Source organism: Heloderma suspectum, chromosome 4 (genome assembly GCF_057233095.1).
Source record: "Heloderma suspectum isolate Gila_16-S chromosome 4, 16-S_ref, whole genome shotgun sequence".
Taxonomy (NCBI): Eukaryota; Metazoa; Chordata; class Lepidosauria; order Squamata; family Helodermatidae; genus Heloderma; species Heloderma suspectum.
The window spans coordinates 265,419,141-265,437,491 of record NC_139461.1 but is presented as its reverse complement, the minus strand read 5'-3'; the positions used below and the strand labels follow the sequence as shown (position 1 = coordinate 265,437,491).

General features: G+C 44.9%; 1 protein-coding gene across 1 annotated transcript in view; it reads left to right on the top strand.

Annotated features, from left to right (window-relative positions):
- The window catches only part of LOC146348639 (adenosine receptor A1-like), a 106,519-nt gene extending 98,815 nt beyond the window's left edge, over positions 1 to 7,704 (top strand). Inside the window, exon 3 of the mRNA XM_084853670.1 lies at positions 3,132 to 7,704. Coding sequence (XP_084709796.1) covers positions 3,132 to 3,759 — 628 coding nt within the window. The 3' untranslated portion in view covers positions 3,760 to 7,704. The remainder of the gene's footprint in view (positions 1 to 3,131) is intronic.
- The last annotated feature ends 10,647 nt before the right edge of the window (positions 7,705 to 18,351 follow it).

Genomic DNA, 18,351 nt, shown 5'->3' with positions numbered 1-18,351 from the left:
AAAACCAGGCTAGTATCAAGACATTGGGAGGTCAGGCTGTTTTTGTTCCCTGCCTCTCTCTCTCTCTCTCTCTCTCTCTGGCTTTCCCAAATATGGGATAAAGATCTCATTGCATATAGCACCGTACCTCCTCTGACATTAGCAGGATGGGGAAAGGCCAATTTTCCCACTCCAGTCCTGCCATTTCCCCAATTGTCTGAAATTCAGAATATCTGTCGTTTTACAGCTATGGGTACACTTCATTACCAACCCCTGCTTTGTGGAGTTCTTCACATTAACAATGCAATGTCTGCCCAGGAAAGTGTCATCTGCTGAGTTCCTAAATCATTGACTGATTATGTTTGTTCCAAAATGAGCTGCCTGCAGCAAAGAGGGCCAGTTCTAATATAGGCAATTAGAACTGGAAGTAGGTGTGGGTTGTTGTTTTTGTGTTATATAGTATTGTTCTGTTTGGGTCTAGACCAAACTTCTCTTTTTGGCTCTATTAAAACTATTTTTAATTCATTAAAAATTAAAAACAACAACTGGGGTGGGGGGCTGAAGTGCAGTAACTTGACTGCAAACAAATAATAATCAACTATCCCTTGAAGACTGGCATGACATGCTAATGTGTAAGCCAATGGTGTTTATATAAATGTGCTCGGGTAGGGAAAATTCTATGCAGATATTTTTGGAAAAAGAGCATGCATTTATAGTGGCTGAATTCTTTTCTTTAATGAAGAGCGTTCAAGCAGAAGGAATGCATGCACAAATACTAGCAATGCTGTCAAATATTTTAATTATTATGTAGAAGTTCAGAGTATATTAGGGGGTTTACTTTCTTTGATAACTTTGCTCTTATACATTGTAGGAATTGCATTGTTCATAATACTTTTACTTAAAATACCTTTCACTGTTTTAAATTACTTCCTGTAGGGAGAAAAAAAGATGTACTGCATTTTGAGCACTAGTTGGTTTCTAGTGAAGGGATTTTGGTTGCTCTGCATTTCTTGTGCTGCAGGACTTTCCATAGCCATTTCCTAATGTGTTCAAAGCACTTCACATATCTCAGCAATCTTTACAACACCCTGTATGGTAGTCCACTCATATTAGCCTCATGTTGCAGATGGGAATCTGAAAGAGAGCAGCTTGCCTTAGAATACTCAAGGTTCAGCTGAGATCCAGACTGGTGGGGTAGGGTCCTCAAATCCATACCTAATGCTGTTTTCACTCCTTAGCCCACTAGGGTACACATTTACCTGTGGGTTTTAGGCACAGATGCTGGGACTTTCACACAAGTTTTCACACAAGACGCAAAAAGTGGCTTTGATGCTCTCTCACTATTGCTACCATGTGTGGATGGATGGGGCAGTGGAACAGAATGTAAAAGAGAAATTGAATGTCCATTCTAGGTAGTGTGGTTTCAATGTTCGGGTTATACATCACCAATTTAAGCATTATGCAATCTAAGCCTTGTGTGTGAAAATGCCAAAGCAACCAACTAAAGAGCAGTGGATTAATAAAATTTGGGAGACTATGACTATGTATAAACTTACTCAGCAAGTGCAGCGAGGAAGGAATCCTAATTTGAAGAATGATATTACGGCACCGTGGTTTCCATTCATTTCCTTTGTTGAGGAACTTTTGAACGTCAAATCAAAACGTCAAACTTTTGATAAAGTTCCAACAAAGTACAGTTGTATTTTTTTTATTAATATGCACAAACACACAAAATGACATGCACTTACACACACTCCTTTTATATGTTGTAGAATTTGTATTTTTACTTTCTTTCGATATTGAGCTCCTACTTAGGTCATTTTATTGTAGATGTTCCATAAGCATATCTGTTATAGACTAAGATTTATAATTAGTGAATTCCTTTGTTTCTTTAGTGATTTTGATTTATTCTGATGTACGTTCTTCTTTTTGTTGCCTTTATTTTGCTAACCTTATTTTGAAATAAAACACAATTCCATGAGCAAAAAAAAATGCCTGTAGTCCTTTTGCGAAATATCTCCTTCCTTCTCCCCGCCCCCCCGCCCTTCCTCCCAGTGATCAAGGCAGAGATTCACTTTATCAGACTGCCTCCCTCTTTGGCAGGCAGTCAGGCCTTGACGTTCTCTCTACTCCCTGTATTAGCAGTAGACCAAACACATACTTAGTTCCACTTTGTAGCAATTTAGTAGGCATGTCTGCGCCAGCACCTTTCGCTTGCATTTCTTCATGCTTTCTTGTGTACTGCACCTTGTGCACTCTACTCATCCATGAACACATTCAACATGATCCTAAGTGTTTTCTCAGAAATGCCCCACTGAGTTAATTTTGGCTCTGGATGCCATTGCCTGTGTCTTGGGCACCTTGCCCCCTTTTGAGACTTGTCTAATGGACTACATCCCTGTACTTTTATCTAGTTTGTTTATTACCTCAGTCTCTGGGATAATCCAGTAATTCTGAAAAATGCAGACGTATTTATTTGGCACTGGGAGAAGAGCCGAATTATTTGGGTGGAATCTCCCTTTCTCTTTGCCTTATGTCTTGATAGCAGCCTTCCTCGACCTGGTGCTCTCCAGAAGTGCTGGGCGGCAGCTCCCAGAATGGCCATGCTGGCTGGAGATGCAGGAGTCGCCGTCCAACACCTCTGGAGGGCACCAGGTTGGCAAAGGCTGGAACCAGTGGAGGCTGGTGGTTCCAATGTCAGTGAGATGGTGAATCTGCTTCAGGTTACAGTCAGAACCAGTCAGAACTCTAAGCACCTTGGACAGCTCCTTTACAGTTCTGACGGGTTCTGAAACCTGGAGCGGATTCACTGCCCCACTGACATCGGAGCCACCAGCCTCTACTGGCCGGAACATAGGAGCTACCTCATAGTAGGTCAGCCTATTAGTCCATCTTGCCCAGTATTTACGTTCTGACTGGCAACGGCTTTCCAGGGTCTCAGCAGAAAAGCGTCATTCCAGTCCCCTGCTGCCTGATTTGTTGTTGTTTTTCAATTGGAGATTTGAACCTAGGGGGTTTTGCATGCATCGCTTGTGTGCTGCCACTGAGCTACAGTGCCTCCCCAAATGCTGTGAGCACTGGATTGAGATGCAAACCTGGCCTGCTGCCTGTAAGACCTCAGTGAGTGTGTGTTTTATTTCTTCTTCCCACAGCTACAGGAGTGTGGTGACTCCCAAACGTGCTGGGGCGGCCATTGCTTGCTGCTGGCTGGTCTCCCTCCTGGTGGGGCTGACCCCGATGTTCGGCTGGAACAACCTGCAGAAGGTCCAGGAGGGGAACGCCAATCAGTCGGAGCTCATCATCAGTTGCCAGTTTGAGCATGTGATCAGCATGGAGTACATGGTCTATTTCAACTTCTTTGTCTGGGTGTTGCCTCCCTTGCTCCTCATGCTCGTCATTTACCTAGAGGTCTTCAAGATCATCCGGAAGCAGCTGAACAGAAAGGTTGGGTTCAGCAAAACAGATCCGGAAAGGTATTATGGGAAGGAGCTGCAGATCGCCAAGTCCCTTGCCCTGGTTCTCTTCCTCTTTGCTGTGAGCTGGCTGCCTCTGCACGCCCGCAACTGTGTCAGCTTTTTCTGCCCCTCGTGCAGAACCCCCAGCATCCTCACCTATATTGCTATATTTCTGACGCATGGGAACTCAGCAATGAACCCCATCGTTTATGCGTTCAGGATTAAAAAATTCAGGACCACATTCCTGCAAATCTGGAACCAGTATTTTTACTGCAAAGGGGACAAGAACATGAACAATATTGATAACACTGATATTGCCATCTAGGAGTTAACCCGTGTCGGGCTGGCCCGCGGCCTCCAAGCCACACAGCATGGCCTACACACATCCTTTCCATTGTCCAAATGGCCAAGCTGGCTTTATCACCATCGTATGCAATGCCAAGAGCCAGTCAAGGGCATTATTTATTACCACTAGTAATAGTCATTGTACCATTTGGTATTCTAGGAGCTGTTCTTCCCACTGCCCCCACCTTTTTTTTTTCTTTTCTTTTTTTTAAGGTGACACATATTTATACATTTAAAGGGGAATTATACCAACCCGAAGCTGTGGCATATAGAATCATAGAACAGTAGGGTTGGAAGGGGCCTACAAGGCCATCGAGTCCAACCCCCTGCTCCATGCAGGAATCTATGCAATTAACAATTGCATGAATGGTGTAGCTGTTTTTAAATTTAAAAAGCTGCAACTACCAGGTGTGGGAACAACCTGATCCAAATCAGGACCATGGAGGGGGGGAGGGTTAAAGCCCCCTATTCCTATACAGGAGTCTTGATCATAGAATCATAGAATAGTAGGGTTGGAAAGGGCCTACAAGGCCATCGAGGACAACCCCCTGCTCAATGCAGGAATCTAAGTCAAAGCATCCCTGACAGATGGCTGTCCAGCCTCGTCTTGAACACCTCCAGTGTGGGAGAGCCCACCACCTCCCTAGGGAATTGGTTCCATTGTTGTATTGCTCTAACAGTCAGAATTTTTTTCCTGATGTTCAGCCAGAATCTGGCTTCCTGTAACTTGAGTCCATTATTCCGTGTCCTGCACTCCGGGATGATCGAGAAGAGATCCTGGCCTTCCTCTCTGTGACAACCTTTCAAGTGGTTGTCTGTGACAACATATCTTTCATTCCAATAAAGAGAAAACACATCTCTGTGGTTTCATTGGTGGGGAGTTGCTGTTCAACTTTGACTATGGGGTTTTGAAGGCTGGAGGCTGTTCAGATGACACAAGAGGATCATAAGGAAAGAGGAATGTGAAAGTTGTGATAGGTGGCTATGAAAACAGGGTTGCAATTTATTTATTAATTTTGCTAACATTAGTAGCCAATCAGATTTTCTAGGAGCAAGATAGGAGGAGGAATTTATGTTCTGACCTTTGCAGCAAGCCAGGTGCCCAATTACCACACATCACCAAAAAAGAGGACAAAAGAGGGCACAGATTTGCATATGACATATACTACTTTATATATATAGGTGCACATTTAGAAATAACTACTGTAATTTAAATGGAAATACAATACATCTTACCCTAGTGGGAAAGATTGTGACCAAGTGACCTGTGTGTCTGCTCAGTCTGCTGTCCAGGTGCTGCTGGTGGGAATCTTCTTGGCTCCTGATGTCCCTTCCTATGATTCCTTATCTTAGACTGGAAACCATTCAAGTAGAACAGGGGTGGGCAACTTGTGGCCCTCCAGATGTTTTGGCCTACAATTCCCATCGGCCATAGCCAGCATAGCCAATGGTAGGGGATGATGGGATTTGTAGGCCAAAATATGTGGAGAGCCACAGTTAGCCACCCGTGAAATAGAGGATGCCTTCAAATACAGGACTGTCCTCTGGCAGCCCTTCAAATGGAGAACTGTCCTCTGCAAAGTAGGACATATGGCCACCCTAGACCAAGTCCTTTTTTTTAAGGTACCACTAACTATTGGGTATCTAACGTATTTGCACTGTGCTGTAAATCTTCACAGACACCTTCCCAGTTATTCCTATGGTAAAATGAGAAGGCTTAATTCCATCCACCCTCTTACTGGATTCTACAGCAGAGTAATCTACAGCATGAAGGATTTGCACAGGTCAAACCCAAGATATTTTGGCACCTGGGTAGAAAATCCAAATCCTTCCCCACACACACACACACCCCGGCATGGCAGTAAAAATATAATAAATAACTGAGCATTTGTTCCACTTTAATTTATCCAAAATCTGCCACCTGAGACAGCCCGACCATTAAGCGGAGAGAGGCAGCCACCTCAGGTGATGGCAGATGCTGTGGGGTAGAGAGCAGTGGTGAGCTGTTGAACGGCAAAGCTGTGTGTGTCGTGCCACCTGCCCTGTACCCCATAAACTAGCCTGTTGCCGTCAGGTATGCTGGCCCATTGCCATTGTTGAACTAAGTTTCAACTACCAGTCTGGTTTACTTTTGTACATGGAATGGTGAGGGGCATCATCTTGTCCCTCATCCGAGGCAGCAAACTGTCCTTAGCCAGCCCCCGCCATCTCACTTTGCCTGGTGGTAGCACAAGCCCTTGGATTGTTATAGATGCAACATGACCTCAACTGCATTTCTGGCTGGGGCACTTCTTAAGGGGTGTAGGATCACTCCAGTTGAGGTCTGAGATTTCTCATGTTCTCAAGATTTATCAAAGGCTATACATCAAAATGGGATAAAGTTCAGATCTTCCCCACCTGGGAGGTGCATTCAGAAGGTGTTCTCCATATGCAAAGGACTGAGATAGTTCACATCATGGTGCCTTTCCCATGTTAAAAAAAATGAACGTGAGACTCGGCCTGTGGGCCAGTCTCCAAAAGGTGTAGGAGCACGTGACTGGTAATGGAGGCACATCACATACTGTCAGTGACTCCCAAACTGACCCACGCAAGGCCTTAACCAGGAGCCATGAGAACTTAATTGAACCAAGAAGGTGTTAGCAGCTGCTGAGACATTTCTTCTTTTTGCCCCAATCTTAGCAGAGCTGGCCCTACTGTCAGGCAGAGTGACAAACATGCCTCAGATGGCAGATGCTGAGGGGCAGGGAGCAGACAAAGCTTATAAATCTATGGTGTGACCACACTTAGAATACTGTGTACAGTTCTGGTTGCCACACCTAAAAAGGGCATTGTACAGTTGGCAAAAGTGCAGAAAAAGCAACTAAAATGGTCAAGGGGCTGGAGCAATTCCCCTATCAGAAAAGGTTACAACAGCTGGGATTGTTTAGATTAGAAAAAAAGGCGAGTAAGGGGAGACATGATACAGGTGTACAAAACGATGCATGGCGTGGAGAAAGTAAAAAGGAAGTTCTTCACACAGACAAAAGGAAGTACTTCTTCACACAGCACACAGTTAAAACTATGGAATTCACTTCCATGAGATGTAGTGATGGCCACCACTTTGGATGGCTTCAAAAGGGGACTGGACAAATTCATGGAGGATAAGGCTATCAATGGCTACTAATTAGCATCACCGATGCAATGAATATGAACGTGAGCACACTCCGGGAGAGAGCGGAGGACAGGAAGGCCTGGCGTGCTATGGTCCATGGGGTCACGAAGAGTCGGACACGACTGAACGACTGAACAACAACAACAGTGCCTATGTACACCAGGTGCTGGGGAATGTGGGTGGGAGCGTGCTGTTGCACTCATGTCCTGCTTGTGGGTCTCCCTTGGGGGAGTTTCCCTCGGTTGGCCACTGTGTGAACAGAATGCTGGACTAAATGGCCCCTTGGTCTGATCCAGCTTCTTATGTTCTTATGCCCTGCACCCCCCTAAACTAGCCTGCTGCACTCAGCTGCTGTGGAAGAGGCTGTCATATCATTAGTGTTGAAGTAAAATTCAACAGACAATCTGGTCAGCTCTTCTATATGGAATGGAGGGACGTGCTGTCTTATCCTTTGCCTCAGGCAGCAAAAGGTCTTAGACCAGCCCCGGATCTTGGTGTTCAAACTGTGCACAAATGAAGATTAATCAGCAATACAGATAGGTACTAGATTATCCTTTACGTTTGTCAGAAAGGATTTTTGTTATATTCTGTAACAATTTCATTAGGAATCTTAGCAGTACAGATTACTAATGTGGACTATTTCGACTGACCTGCAGGCCAATATAGCTTATTTCTGCAAAATGAAAGAACATTACCTCACAAAGCATAGCATCAGTGAAAGCTGGCTTGTGTGTACTGAATTGCTCCTTGCTGAAAATAAATGTCCCTGGCTTCAAAGCACGGATTCAATCTTGTCGTTTTCGGTAGAGCCTAATAAGATCAAATGCTAGTCAGAAACACCCTTTCCATGCATGCATGAAAGAAACCAAATAAATAGGTTACCAAGTAAATAAAAGGGACCCCCCACCCTCCTGTCTCATAAACCTACTAATTACTTTGTTGACTTGGAGAATCTTTGGGGACTATGCAGGTATGGGGCAGCCTCAAGAATTAAGGGTCTAGACACTGAAATTAACTGGATGCTAGGACTGTTTATAAGCATGCATGCACCACAGGCCCAATTAGCAAGCAACAGCATTCTGTTCAAGTCCGTGTGCTCGGTGAAAAGAATCCTGCTTGAATACTACAAGTATTATAGCACCACATTCCCAAGCACTCCTCCCATTTAATTGCCCCATCTTAATGCCTCTCCAGTGTATCCCAGAATACATGGCTGCATTCCCCCCCGGACACCAAAGCATTCCTGCCTAGGTGGCTAAAGCAAATTTGCCGGAGGAACTAAAACGGAAACCCACATCAAATGAACAGGCTTACACTGGCAGGTTGAAAACGGCTTAGCAACACCAGTGGATGACTCCTGCATCCCATGTCTAATCAACCCACAGTAAATCAGCTGAAGAGTAGGCACCAATTTATAAAAAATGGGAAAGGATACAATGGCTTAAAATAGCTATGAGCTTGAATTTCAGGGTTGGTTGGGACGGGTGTCTTTGTTCTTGTTCTGCGTAGGGGAATGGGGGTGGGGCGTATATTGAATTCTCTAGCCATCTTTTCCCCTCTGAGATGGGTGCAGGGAGCTGAGTGGAGAGAGGGACATACAGTAGCTCACTGGTGTCGTAAAGCCCTAACTTCTGCAAAATACAGCACCATTATTCTAAGTATAAAAAGAAGAAAAAAAGTCAATACTGATTCCTTCTTCTCTCCATGCTCTAGTACTCACTCAGGAGGTAAGACCTTAGTTCTGTGTGGATTTCACTGTGCGATGCCCCTGCAGACCTCAGGATCCCAGAGATTGTGTGTCAGTTCATCAGAAAGGTGCAAGTGCGATATGTGTGTACCCCCAGTTTGTAATGTACACATGTTTCAAGGATCTGTCCATAACAGAGTCAAAACACAGAGTTGGAAATTGCATCTAAAATGGATACTGTAGGACTGGAAAAGGAGCTGAAAGGGGCAACCAAAATGATCAGAGGGCTGGAGCAATTCCCATATAAGGAAGGGTTATAATGACTGGGGGGCTTTTAGTTTAGAAACAAGTTGAATAAAGGGGGGTTCATGATAGAGGTTTACAGAATTATGCATGGTGAGTAGGAAGTGGATATACAGGTTTTCTCCCTTTTGCATAATACTAAAACTTGAGGTCATTCATTGAAGTTGAGCAGTGGGAGATTTAGGACAGACAAAAGGAAGTACTTCTTCACACAGTGCATAAATTTAAGAATGTGCTACCATAAGATGTAGTGATGGCTACCAGCTTAGATGGCCTTAAAAGGGAATTTGACAAATTCATGGAGGGCAAGGCATTAATAGCTACTAGTCCTCAAGGCTATATGCTGCCTCCAGGTTCAAAGACAGTCTACCTAGGTACACTAGTTGCTGGGGAACACAAGTGGGAGGGTGCTATTGTGCTCATATCCTGCTTGTAGACTTCCCATGGGCATCTGACTGGCTACTATAGGAAACAGAATGTTAGACTAGATAGGCCTTAGTCTGATCCAGCAGGGATCTTTTCATGTTCATATGAGCTTAAAGGAAAACAAGTGAGAAACTGACAAATTAACATGTGGAGAACACATAGCAGATAGTTCTGAATGCAAATAGCTCCTCAATGTCATCAACCAAGCAACAAGGCTGCCGGGGGGGGGGGGGGAGGATACAGGCACTGGAGCATTTTTGTGTTATCCAGTTAGGTGGTAAGATGGAATGGCACTCTCACAGTGCACAAATCCTCCCCTGCCATAAGAGAAGACAAACTGATTTCCAGGTTGTGCACGTGAGAGGACTCACCAAAGCAATGTTTATCAAAAGAAATGAAAGGAGGAAAATAGGGTGGCCATGTGCACACTGCCCCAAAAGAGGAAACACGTCATCAAAAAGGAGGACAAAATAGGGCACTAATTTGCATAATATTTGCATACGGAAATGTGGATGTATAGGTGCGAATTTAGAAAGAGTAACTATAATTTAAATAGAATTATAATATATCCCACCACAGAGAAGACTGACTAGGAGACCTTCTCAATCTGCTGACCAGGTTCTAACTGTTGATGAAGGCCCCAGCACTTCCTTCCTAAGGTTCGTTATCTTTAACTTGAACAGCACTTTAAATACAGGATACCTTCAAATAGAGGACTGAACTCTGCCAGCTCTCCAAACCAGAGGAATGTGCTCTGTAAAGTAGTACACCTGGCCACTCTAGCAGGAAAAGGATAAATAGAAGGCATATGTGGCCGTTTTAATTTTCAGATTGGAACATCCCTTTTACACACCTTACTCTCATCAGAGCAGATTTGGGTCATCATTCATACAGCACTTTCTTTTATTTTGCTCAGTAAGTAGAAGTGCTGCTGGTGGGTATGGTGTGTCTGTGAGAGGCCACCCTAAAATAACCAATCAGGAAGAGGGTACATAATGTGGTGACATATGTCATCATACTATGCATTTCCAAACTACAGCTGCCAGGATGCACTTTGGTATTGTGCATAAGCAAGAGGTTATTCATATGGGACAGGAGTTCATTTGGAGAACTCTTGTCTGGGCTAGCATGGGTGAGTTTGATATTATCCGAGGAAATAACAAGCTCACCCTGGGTAAGTTCGCTTATCTCTACATTTCTATATTCTGATGACTTGAGATCAGTGGCAGTCCCAGTGTTATGAGAGAGACATCCGTGTGGCTGGAGTCTTGCATTGCTTTCATAGGTGCTCTGAGCTTTGAAGCTGAATAAACACATGGATTCTGAGGATTATTCACTCCGGGCTTCCTATTTAGTGACTTGCTTGTAAGCTTTGTTGCTCTGGAAATACTATGCATAAATGCTACCTGCTTTAAGCTATTTGGAGTGCAAAGAATATGGAGTGAGCTCAACCAATGCACAGATATCTGACCACATTTGCAGAAAAACCACAATAATAGCTTTGACCTGTGAAATACCTGATGCGTCTCAACATGGTCTCTCCCGCCTGCCGTCAATCCTGATTTTCAGTGCCAACATTGTTAAGCATCTCTATGTCCATCAAAGCAGATGAAAGGCTGGATCCACATTTACTCTGGATCAAATGTGCTGGCAGAACTAGACTTCCCTGCTCCCTCCTTCCCATGGCAGCCCCTCCAGACCCCTGAAAATGTTACTCATGGAATCAGTAGACCCTGCTGAATGGGGTGAGCTGTGATGTGGAGGGACGGAGGGTCCCCTCAAATTGGATGGAGGCACCTCACACAAGCAGAGCCCTTCCTCTCGCAGAAGTCAGAAGCTTTGCAGACCCTTCTATCTGGCAGGACGGACAGTTGCAGCGCCATGTGGTTGTGAAACTAAGCCATGTTGTTATTCCCATCCCCACCCCCATTAAATGAAACCAAACAGTTGGAGTGTGATGCTGTCATTCAGCTGTAGAGACTCTGAACCAAATTATGTGCTAATACTTTGGACAGCGATATTAATCAAACAGGAATGTTTTCAGCTCCAGGAAAATATGCTTAAAACATATTTTCCAATCTTATGCAACATTTTTCCTGCTCTATTCAAAGTGACAAAGCCCAGGAACAAGATGATTCCCCCTTCCTACCAGCCTGTGTTGGCTGGAATGAGGGTTGTCTGCACTTTTTCTACCCAGGAACTAGTTTTACCACCACCCCGTTTCTGTGGTTCTAAAAGAGCACCTGTGGCTATATTTGCAATCATATATATGCACTCAGCTGCATTAAAAAAAAACCCTAGAAATCTGCAGTTGTTTAATATCACACAGTCAACACTCCAGCTTTATGCCTTAGTCCTGCTCAAGTAGCACACACAGCAATATCAATATGAGGGCAAGGAGAGAAGGATTGTGCAATGTGGCCCCGCTTCCCCTATCCACATATTCACCCAAAGCAGGGGTCCCCAACATGGTGTCCAAGGGTACCATGGTGCCCACAAACACGTCTGCAAAGCTCTCCACTCCCTGCCCGCTTCAAAAAATTAGTTTTAAGAAAACAACCTTGAAAAAGGTTAGGGCACAAGTTTCTCCTTCCTGTTCCTGAACCTGCCCCTGATCAGCTGTTCAGCAGGCAGGAAGAGAAGGAAAGCACTGCTTCCTGGCCCCACCAAATCCTCCATCCACACAGACCCTTCCCTGTTGCCCTTTCTATCTCTGCACTCCCAGGCTGTAGCCTTGCTATTTCTCTCCCTTAACCATCCCTAGCCTTCCTTCTCCCGCTTCCTAGCCTCTAGTCTTGCTCTTTCTCTCCCCTCTATCCCTTTGCATTGCTATTCTCCCCTCCCTCCCAGCCTCCAGCCTTGCCATTCCTCTCCCTCTGCCCACTTATTTGACTAGCCTGACCCCCATGGCAGCCATTATGTGATTAGCCACATCCTCCATAGGAGCCATTTTGTGGTGGTGCCTACAGCAGTTTCCCAAGTTTGCAAACGTGCCCATGGGTCCAAAAAGGTTGGGGACTCCTGGCCTAAGGATGTACGCTAGCCTCCTCCAACCTGGTGGCTTCCAGATATGTTGGACTACAACTTCCTTCATTCCCAGCCAGCATGGCCATTGGCACGTTGGCTGGGGATGATGGGAGTTATAGTCCAACACGTGGCCAACCTAGCAATAAAAGTATAAATACAAGGCATACGAGGCCATTTTAATTTTACAGTTTTACTCTCTTGTTTACCTACAGAAGATCAGAGTGTCTTTGCTGTTACCTTCTCATTTGGAGCTGGTTTTGACGGATGACGATAATTTACACTCTGTATGAGTAGAGCTGCTACGGAGAGGTCTTCTTGTTTCTTCTTTTTCTCACAGAGTTAATAATTAAAAACAACAACACAAAGCCCTTCCACTGGGCCAAATTGCTTCCAGTCAGTCAGGGTGCGGGTGGGACTGGGAATGAACTGAGTCTGTAGCATAACTATATTTACTTTTAACAACACATGGAACTGCTGAAAGGGTGCAGGGGTGGGAATACAGTCCAGCCAAAGTAAAGTACTTTAAATCCCAATGGAAAAAAGTGCTTAGCTTGTTAGTTAGTTAGTTTCCTTAAAAACTTTATATGCTGCTTTCAGCAAAAATCTCAGTTGAAATCAAAGTGACTTAAAGTGGTGCTTAACTTAAAACCATGCCTAACTGTGAGTACCTATTAAATTTGTCATGAAGCATGAGTGTCAGGGCCAGTTATGGAGATAAGTAAAGATGAAAAGAAAATGAAAAGAGGACAATGCAGGATCAATCACATGCTACACATTTTTGAGATTTATTTATTTATGTTTTTTTATTTATGTTTTATTTAAAATGATCTATATACCACTTTTTCATTCATTCATTCATTCATTCATTCTATTTCTATACCCCCCAATAGCTGAAAGTCTCTGGATGGTTTATAAAGATTAAAACCTTAAAAATACATTATAAAAACTGTTTAGATACAAACACATAAACAGATAGCACGCACAGAGGCACACATATATCTAAAGAAATTTTAAACAACCAACAATAAGAAAAATCCAGGACCTGATTAAGACCTCATCATATGCTGCCAAATGCTTGAGAGAAGAGAAAGATCTTAATCTGGCCAAAAAGATAACAATGTTGGCACCAGGCAGGCCTCGTCAGGGATATTCACCTTTTATCATAAGAACATAAGAAGAGCCCTGCTGCAGAGGCATTGCTAGGTTCTTTAAAAATCTGAGGCACAGGCCCATAACACAAATGTGCGCGCATCTCTCTCTCTCTCCAAGTCTAAGCACACCTCTAACATGTGTGCGTGTGTGTGTGTGGTGTGCTTGCGTGTGTGTGTGTGTATAGATTACATACATACATAAGCAGTGTGCACTGACCCCTCACCCCACTTCAACTGAGACTCCAATTCAGCGTTTTGGAAAACATCCTGCTTCTGCTCTGGCCAGTTTTTAGTCGGAACACTTCAGCTCAGAACCAGACCTGAGTCAACGTTTGGAAAAATGAGTGTTTATGCTTCCTGTTGACTACCATGGGAAATTAGAAAAAAAAAGGTAGCTTTTTTCTCTTAGTCAGAACTGAATCATAATTTCAGGCATAGTAGCCCCCTAGAAGGGGATTTCACCTGCCCGATGTCAGAAAAATAGATGCAGGGTTTATATTTTGATTTTCTTTTAAAGGGAACTGCCAATAATATTTTTATTACTTGGAAGAACTGGGTAAACATTTCAGAATTCATTGCCCCATCAGAGGAGATCTTGTCTGCCAAATTTCAGAATGATAGCCACAAGGGGTTTGGTGCAAGGGTTGCCTTGGCATTTTGAGGTCTCCAAAAGAGGACATACTTATCTCCCTATTTTCCTTGTGAAGCATTGTTCTAAAAATTACAGACAGCCCAGAGTTGTCCCTAAGTGAGAAACCAGCAAAGTTTCTGAAGGATAGGTGCAGTAGTTCATGTGGAAGGGGAGTTCTCCAATTTGGGGGAGGGAGTAATTTGTTTTCCCTTCCCTTCACCCCTTCCCCAATAGGGTAAATTTTAGGGATGTATGAAAGGCACTTACCTTTCGCGGATTATGTTGATGGTGGGGGGGGAGGCACTCTCTCCCTCCCCCCGGAATCCTGGACGGGGGGGAGGCGCTCCGTTCCTCCCCCCCCGGAATCCTGGCCGGCCGGCTGTGCTCCGCAGGGATTCTGCGGAGCCACTGGCTGGCTCCGCCAGCAGCCGGACATCCGGCCGCTGGCTAGCAGGGATGCAAATGGCGGCGGCTGTAGCCACCGCTGTTTGCATCCCTGCAGTCAGCCGTATAGGCTACATAAATGTTTATGTAGCCTATCACGGCTGACTTAAAATACAACAACAACAACACGCGTATGCAAATGACGGCGGCCATGGCCGCTGCCATTTGCATTCCTTCTTTTGGCACGTCTTAGTCTACGTCAAGATTTACGTAGACTAAGACGGCGAAAATAAGGGGAACACAAATAGCGTAGCGTCCACTACGCTATTTGCGTTCCCCTTATTTTCGCCGTCTTAGTCTACGTAAATCTTGACGTAGACTAAGACGTGCCAAAATAAGGAATGCAAATGGCGGCGGCCACAGCCGCCACCAGTTGCGTACGTGCGTTGTTTTGTGTTTTTTTTAAGTCAGCCGTGATAGGCTACGTAAACGTTTACATAGCCTATCACGGTTTTTTTCCCAAACCTAGCCGTGATAGGCTACGTACATCTTTACGTAGCCTATCACGTCTTTTTTTTTTTTTTAACTGGAAATGGCGGTGGCGGCAGCCGGTCAGAAGACCAGCCGCCGCCGCCGCCGAACCGCCGTCGGAGCCGCCGCTGGAGCCACCGCCACCAGGAAGATCTGCCCCAGTTAAGTCTTGTCCGGGGGGGGGGCGAGGGGGCAGACCGTTCCACCACCGATTTCGGGGGGCCAAATGCGCTGGCATTCGGCCTCCCCGAGATCCGTGGCGGAATTCTCTGACATCCCTAGTAAATTTGCATGAAAGTGCACAGGTCATTCGCGGTATCCCCCAGGCAAGAAACCTACAAAATTTCTGAGGGATATTTGTTGTTGTTGTTGTTCAGTCGTTCAGTCGTGTCCGACTCTTCGTGACCCCATGGACCATAGCACGCCAGGCCTTCCTGTCCTGCGCTCTCTCCCAGAGCATGCTCAAGTTCATATTCATTGCATCCGTGATGCTATCTAGCCATCTCATCCTCTGCCGTCCCCTTCTCCTTTTGCCTTCAGTCTTTCCCAGCATCAGGGTCTTTTCCAGAGAGTTTTCTCTTCGCATTAGGTGGCCAAAATATTGGAGCTTCAGCTTCATTATCTGTCCTTCCAATGAGCACTCAGGGTTGATTTCCTTTAGGATGGACTGATTGGACCTCCTTGCAGTCCAGGGGACTCGTAAGAGTCTTCTCCAGCACCACAGTTCGAAAGCATCAATTCTTCGGCGCTCAGCCTTCCTTATAGTCCAGCTCTCACAGCCATACATTACTACTGGGAAAACCATAGCTTTGATTAGACGGACCTTTGTCGGCAAGGTGATGACTCTGCTTCTTACTATGCTGTCTAGGTTGGCCATAGCTTTCCTCCCAAGGAGCAAGCGTCTTTTAATTTCATGGCTACAGTCACCGTCTGCGGTGATCTTGGAGCCCAAGAAATCTGTCACTGCTTCCATTTCTTCCCCTTCTATATGCCAGGAAGTGATGGGGCCAGATGCCATGATCTTAGTTTTTTTAATGTTGAGTTTCAAACCAGCTTTTGCACTCTCCTCTTTCACCCTCAACAAGAGGCTCTTTAGATCCTCTTCGCTTTCTGCCATTAGGGTGGTATCGTCTGCATATCGGAGGTTGTTGATAATTCTCCCAGCAATCTTAATTCCGACCTCTGATTCATCCAACCCGGCATTTCTCATGATCTGAGGGATATACATGCATGCAAATTTAGAATGACTATAATTTATTTACATTTCACTGATGTTAGCAGCAGGGGAACATGGGTGGGAAGGTGCTATTTCACTCACGTCTTACTTGTGGGTTTCCCATGGGCATCTGGTTGGCCACTGTGTGAACAGAATGCTGGACTAGATGGACTGTGGTCTGATGCAGCACAGCTCTTCTTATGTTCTTAAGTATAGAGTGCCTCTGAGCATGTGTAGAATGCTTTTCATTCATCACTGAACACCTACATTCTCCCCCTACCAATTCTATTCCCCTCCATGCAACCATCCCTCCTCATCCTACCATCCTCCAGCAACTCTTCATAAAAACAGATGTCTTGCTTTGTGCAACTCTCCTTTACTTCCCCCTTGTTATACACAAGCTCTCATTGCATCTTCTTCCCCATAACTTCATTTGTGCCAAGACTCAGCCAATGAGTCTGTTTGCAAAACTAACACTAAGTTATGGAGAAACTCTGGGCATGTACTAAGTGCCTTTCCCTCACCACTGAAGCTAGAGCTCATGCAAAAACTAACAACCCCCCCCCCCCGCTACACACACACACACACACATACAAATGACAAAACATGTATAGGACTGAGCTGAAAGGGTAGTCAATTCATTAGACAGAATGGGGTAGGCACTGTATTAAGCCTGCAGTACCATGCTCACAACTCAGGACTTATTTCTGAGTAAACATGCAGAACCTCCCTGCATGTGCAAACCTCCCTGCAAAAGTAACTTGGGCTGGAATCCCATGCACACTTCCCTGAAGGTAGCCCTCATTAAACATAATGGGACTTCTGAGTAGGCATACATAGGATTGCATGAATTAGCAATATTTATCTCCCCTCCAACTAAAAAATAAACCCCAAATTCCTATTTTTATTTAAGATTTCTGTTCATAGGAACATAGGAAGCTGCCTTATACCAAGTCAGACCCTGGGTCCCTCTAGTGCAGTATTGTTGAGACTGACTGGAAGCAGCAGCTCTCCAGAGTTTCAGGATTCTTTCCTCGCCCTCCCTGGAGATGCTGGGGGTTGCACCTGGGACCTTCCGCATGCCAAGCAGGGGCTCTACCACCGAGCTACAGCCCTTCCTATTGCTGGATAATGGCAACTGACAAACAAAACAGCCCCAGATTTCTCTGCAACCATGTGAACCCGCTTTTGTCAAAGGCTTGAGTGAGAAGGGGAAAAACAAGCCCTCTTGTCTGTTCGTATAAAGTCAAATACAGTTCAGAACTTCTCTTGCCCGCCGAAGAGAGGTTTCTTTTAGAATTCCCCAAGGTATGCTCTGGGTGGAATAAAGAAGAGAAAGAAAGAACAGGATAGGGGAGGAAAGACAAAAAGAAGAATGGTGATTGGAAATGCGCCGGCAGCGGCGGTGGGGGGGAGTTCCCTAAGCCAGGTGGCTCCTTTCAGAGAGGTGGTACTTCAGAGGAATTTAGGAGGCTGTGGAGGGTTTGTAAGGATTGCGTGTAGTTAAATTATCTTTATGAGGTATGGTGGCAGAGGGCTTTTTCTAGCTTTTTTAAAACTGTAGAACCTATTTAGAAGCCCCAGCAGTTCTTCGATCATGATGCCACATAGCCCTAACCCTCCCTTTGGAATAATTTGAGTCCTACGGCTATTTAGGAGAAATTAAAGTGGAGGAGAAAGACGTGTGTGGAGGCTGATTGGATCCTTTGCTGTTCTGAAGCTACTAAACTTCTGCAGAAGCCAAAGGTTCCAGTTTGGGGCAATAAAATCAGACGCTGTATGAAATACCAGTATTTCACATGGAGCTCTTTCTTCCTTCTCCTTCTTCAGAATTTCTTTGCAAACAAGCTCCCTATAGTGGGCCTGTAAGAGCAGATAAGTAGGGGAAGAGTGGTGTTTTGCACTTCAAAAAAAACCCTACACCAGAGATTAGGGATAGTGACCTTAAACACTTTCTGATTAGGATCTCTAATCTCCTGTGTGGCTTGACAGTTTTTACTTTTTGTTTCAGTCTTTGAGAAAAGGAAACTTTATGCATGGCTAGCACAAAAGCTACTGGACCTGT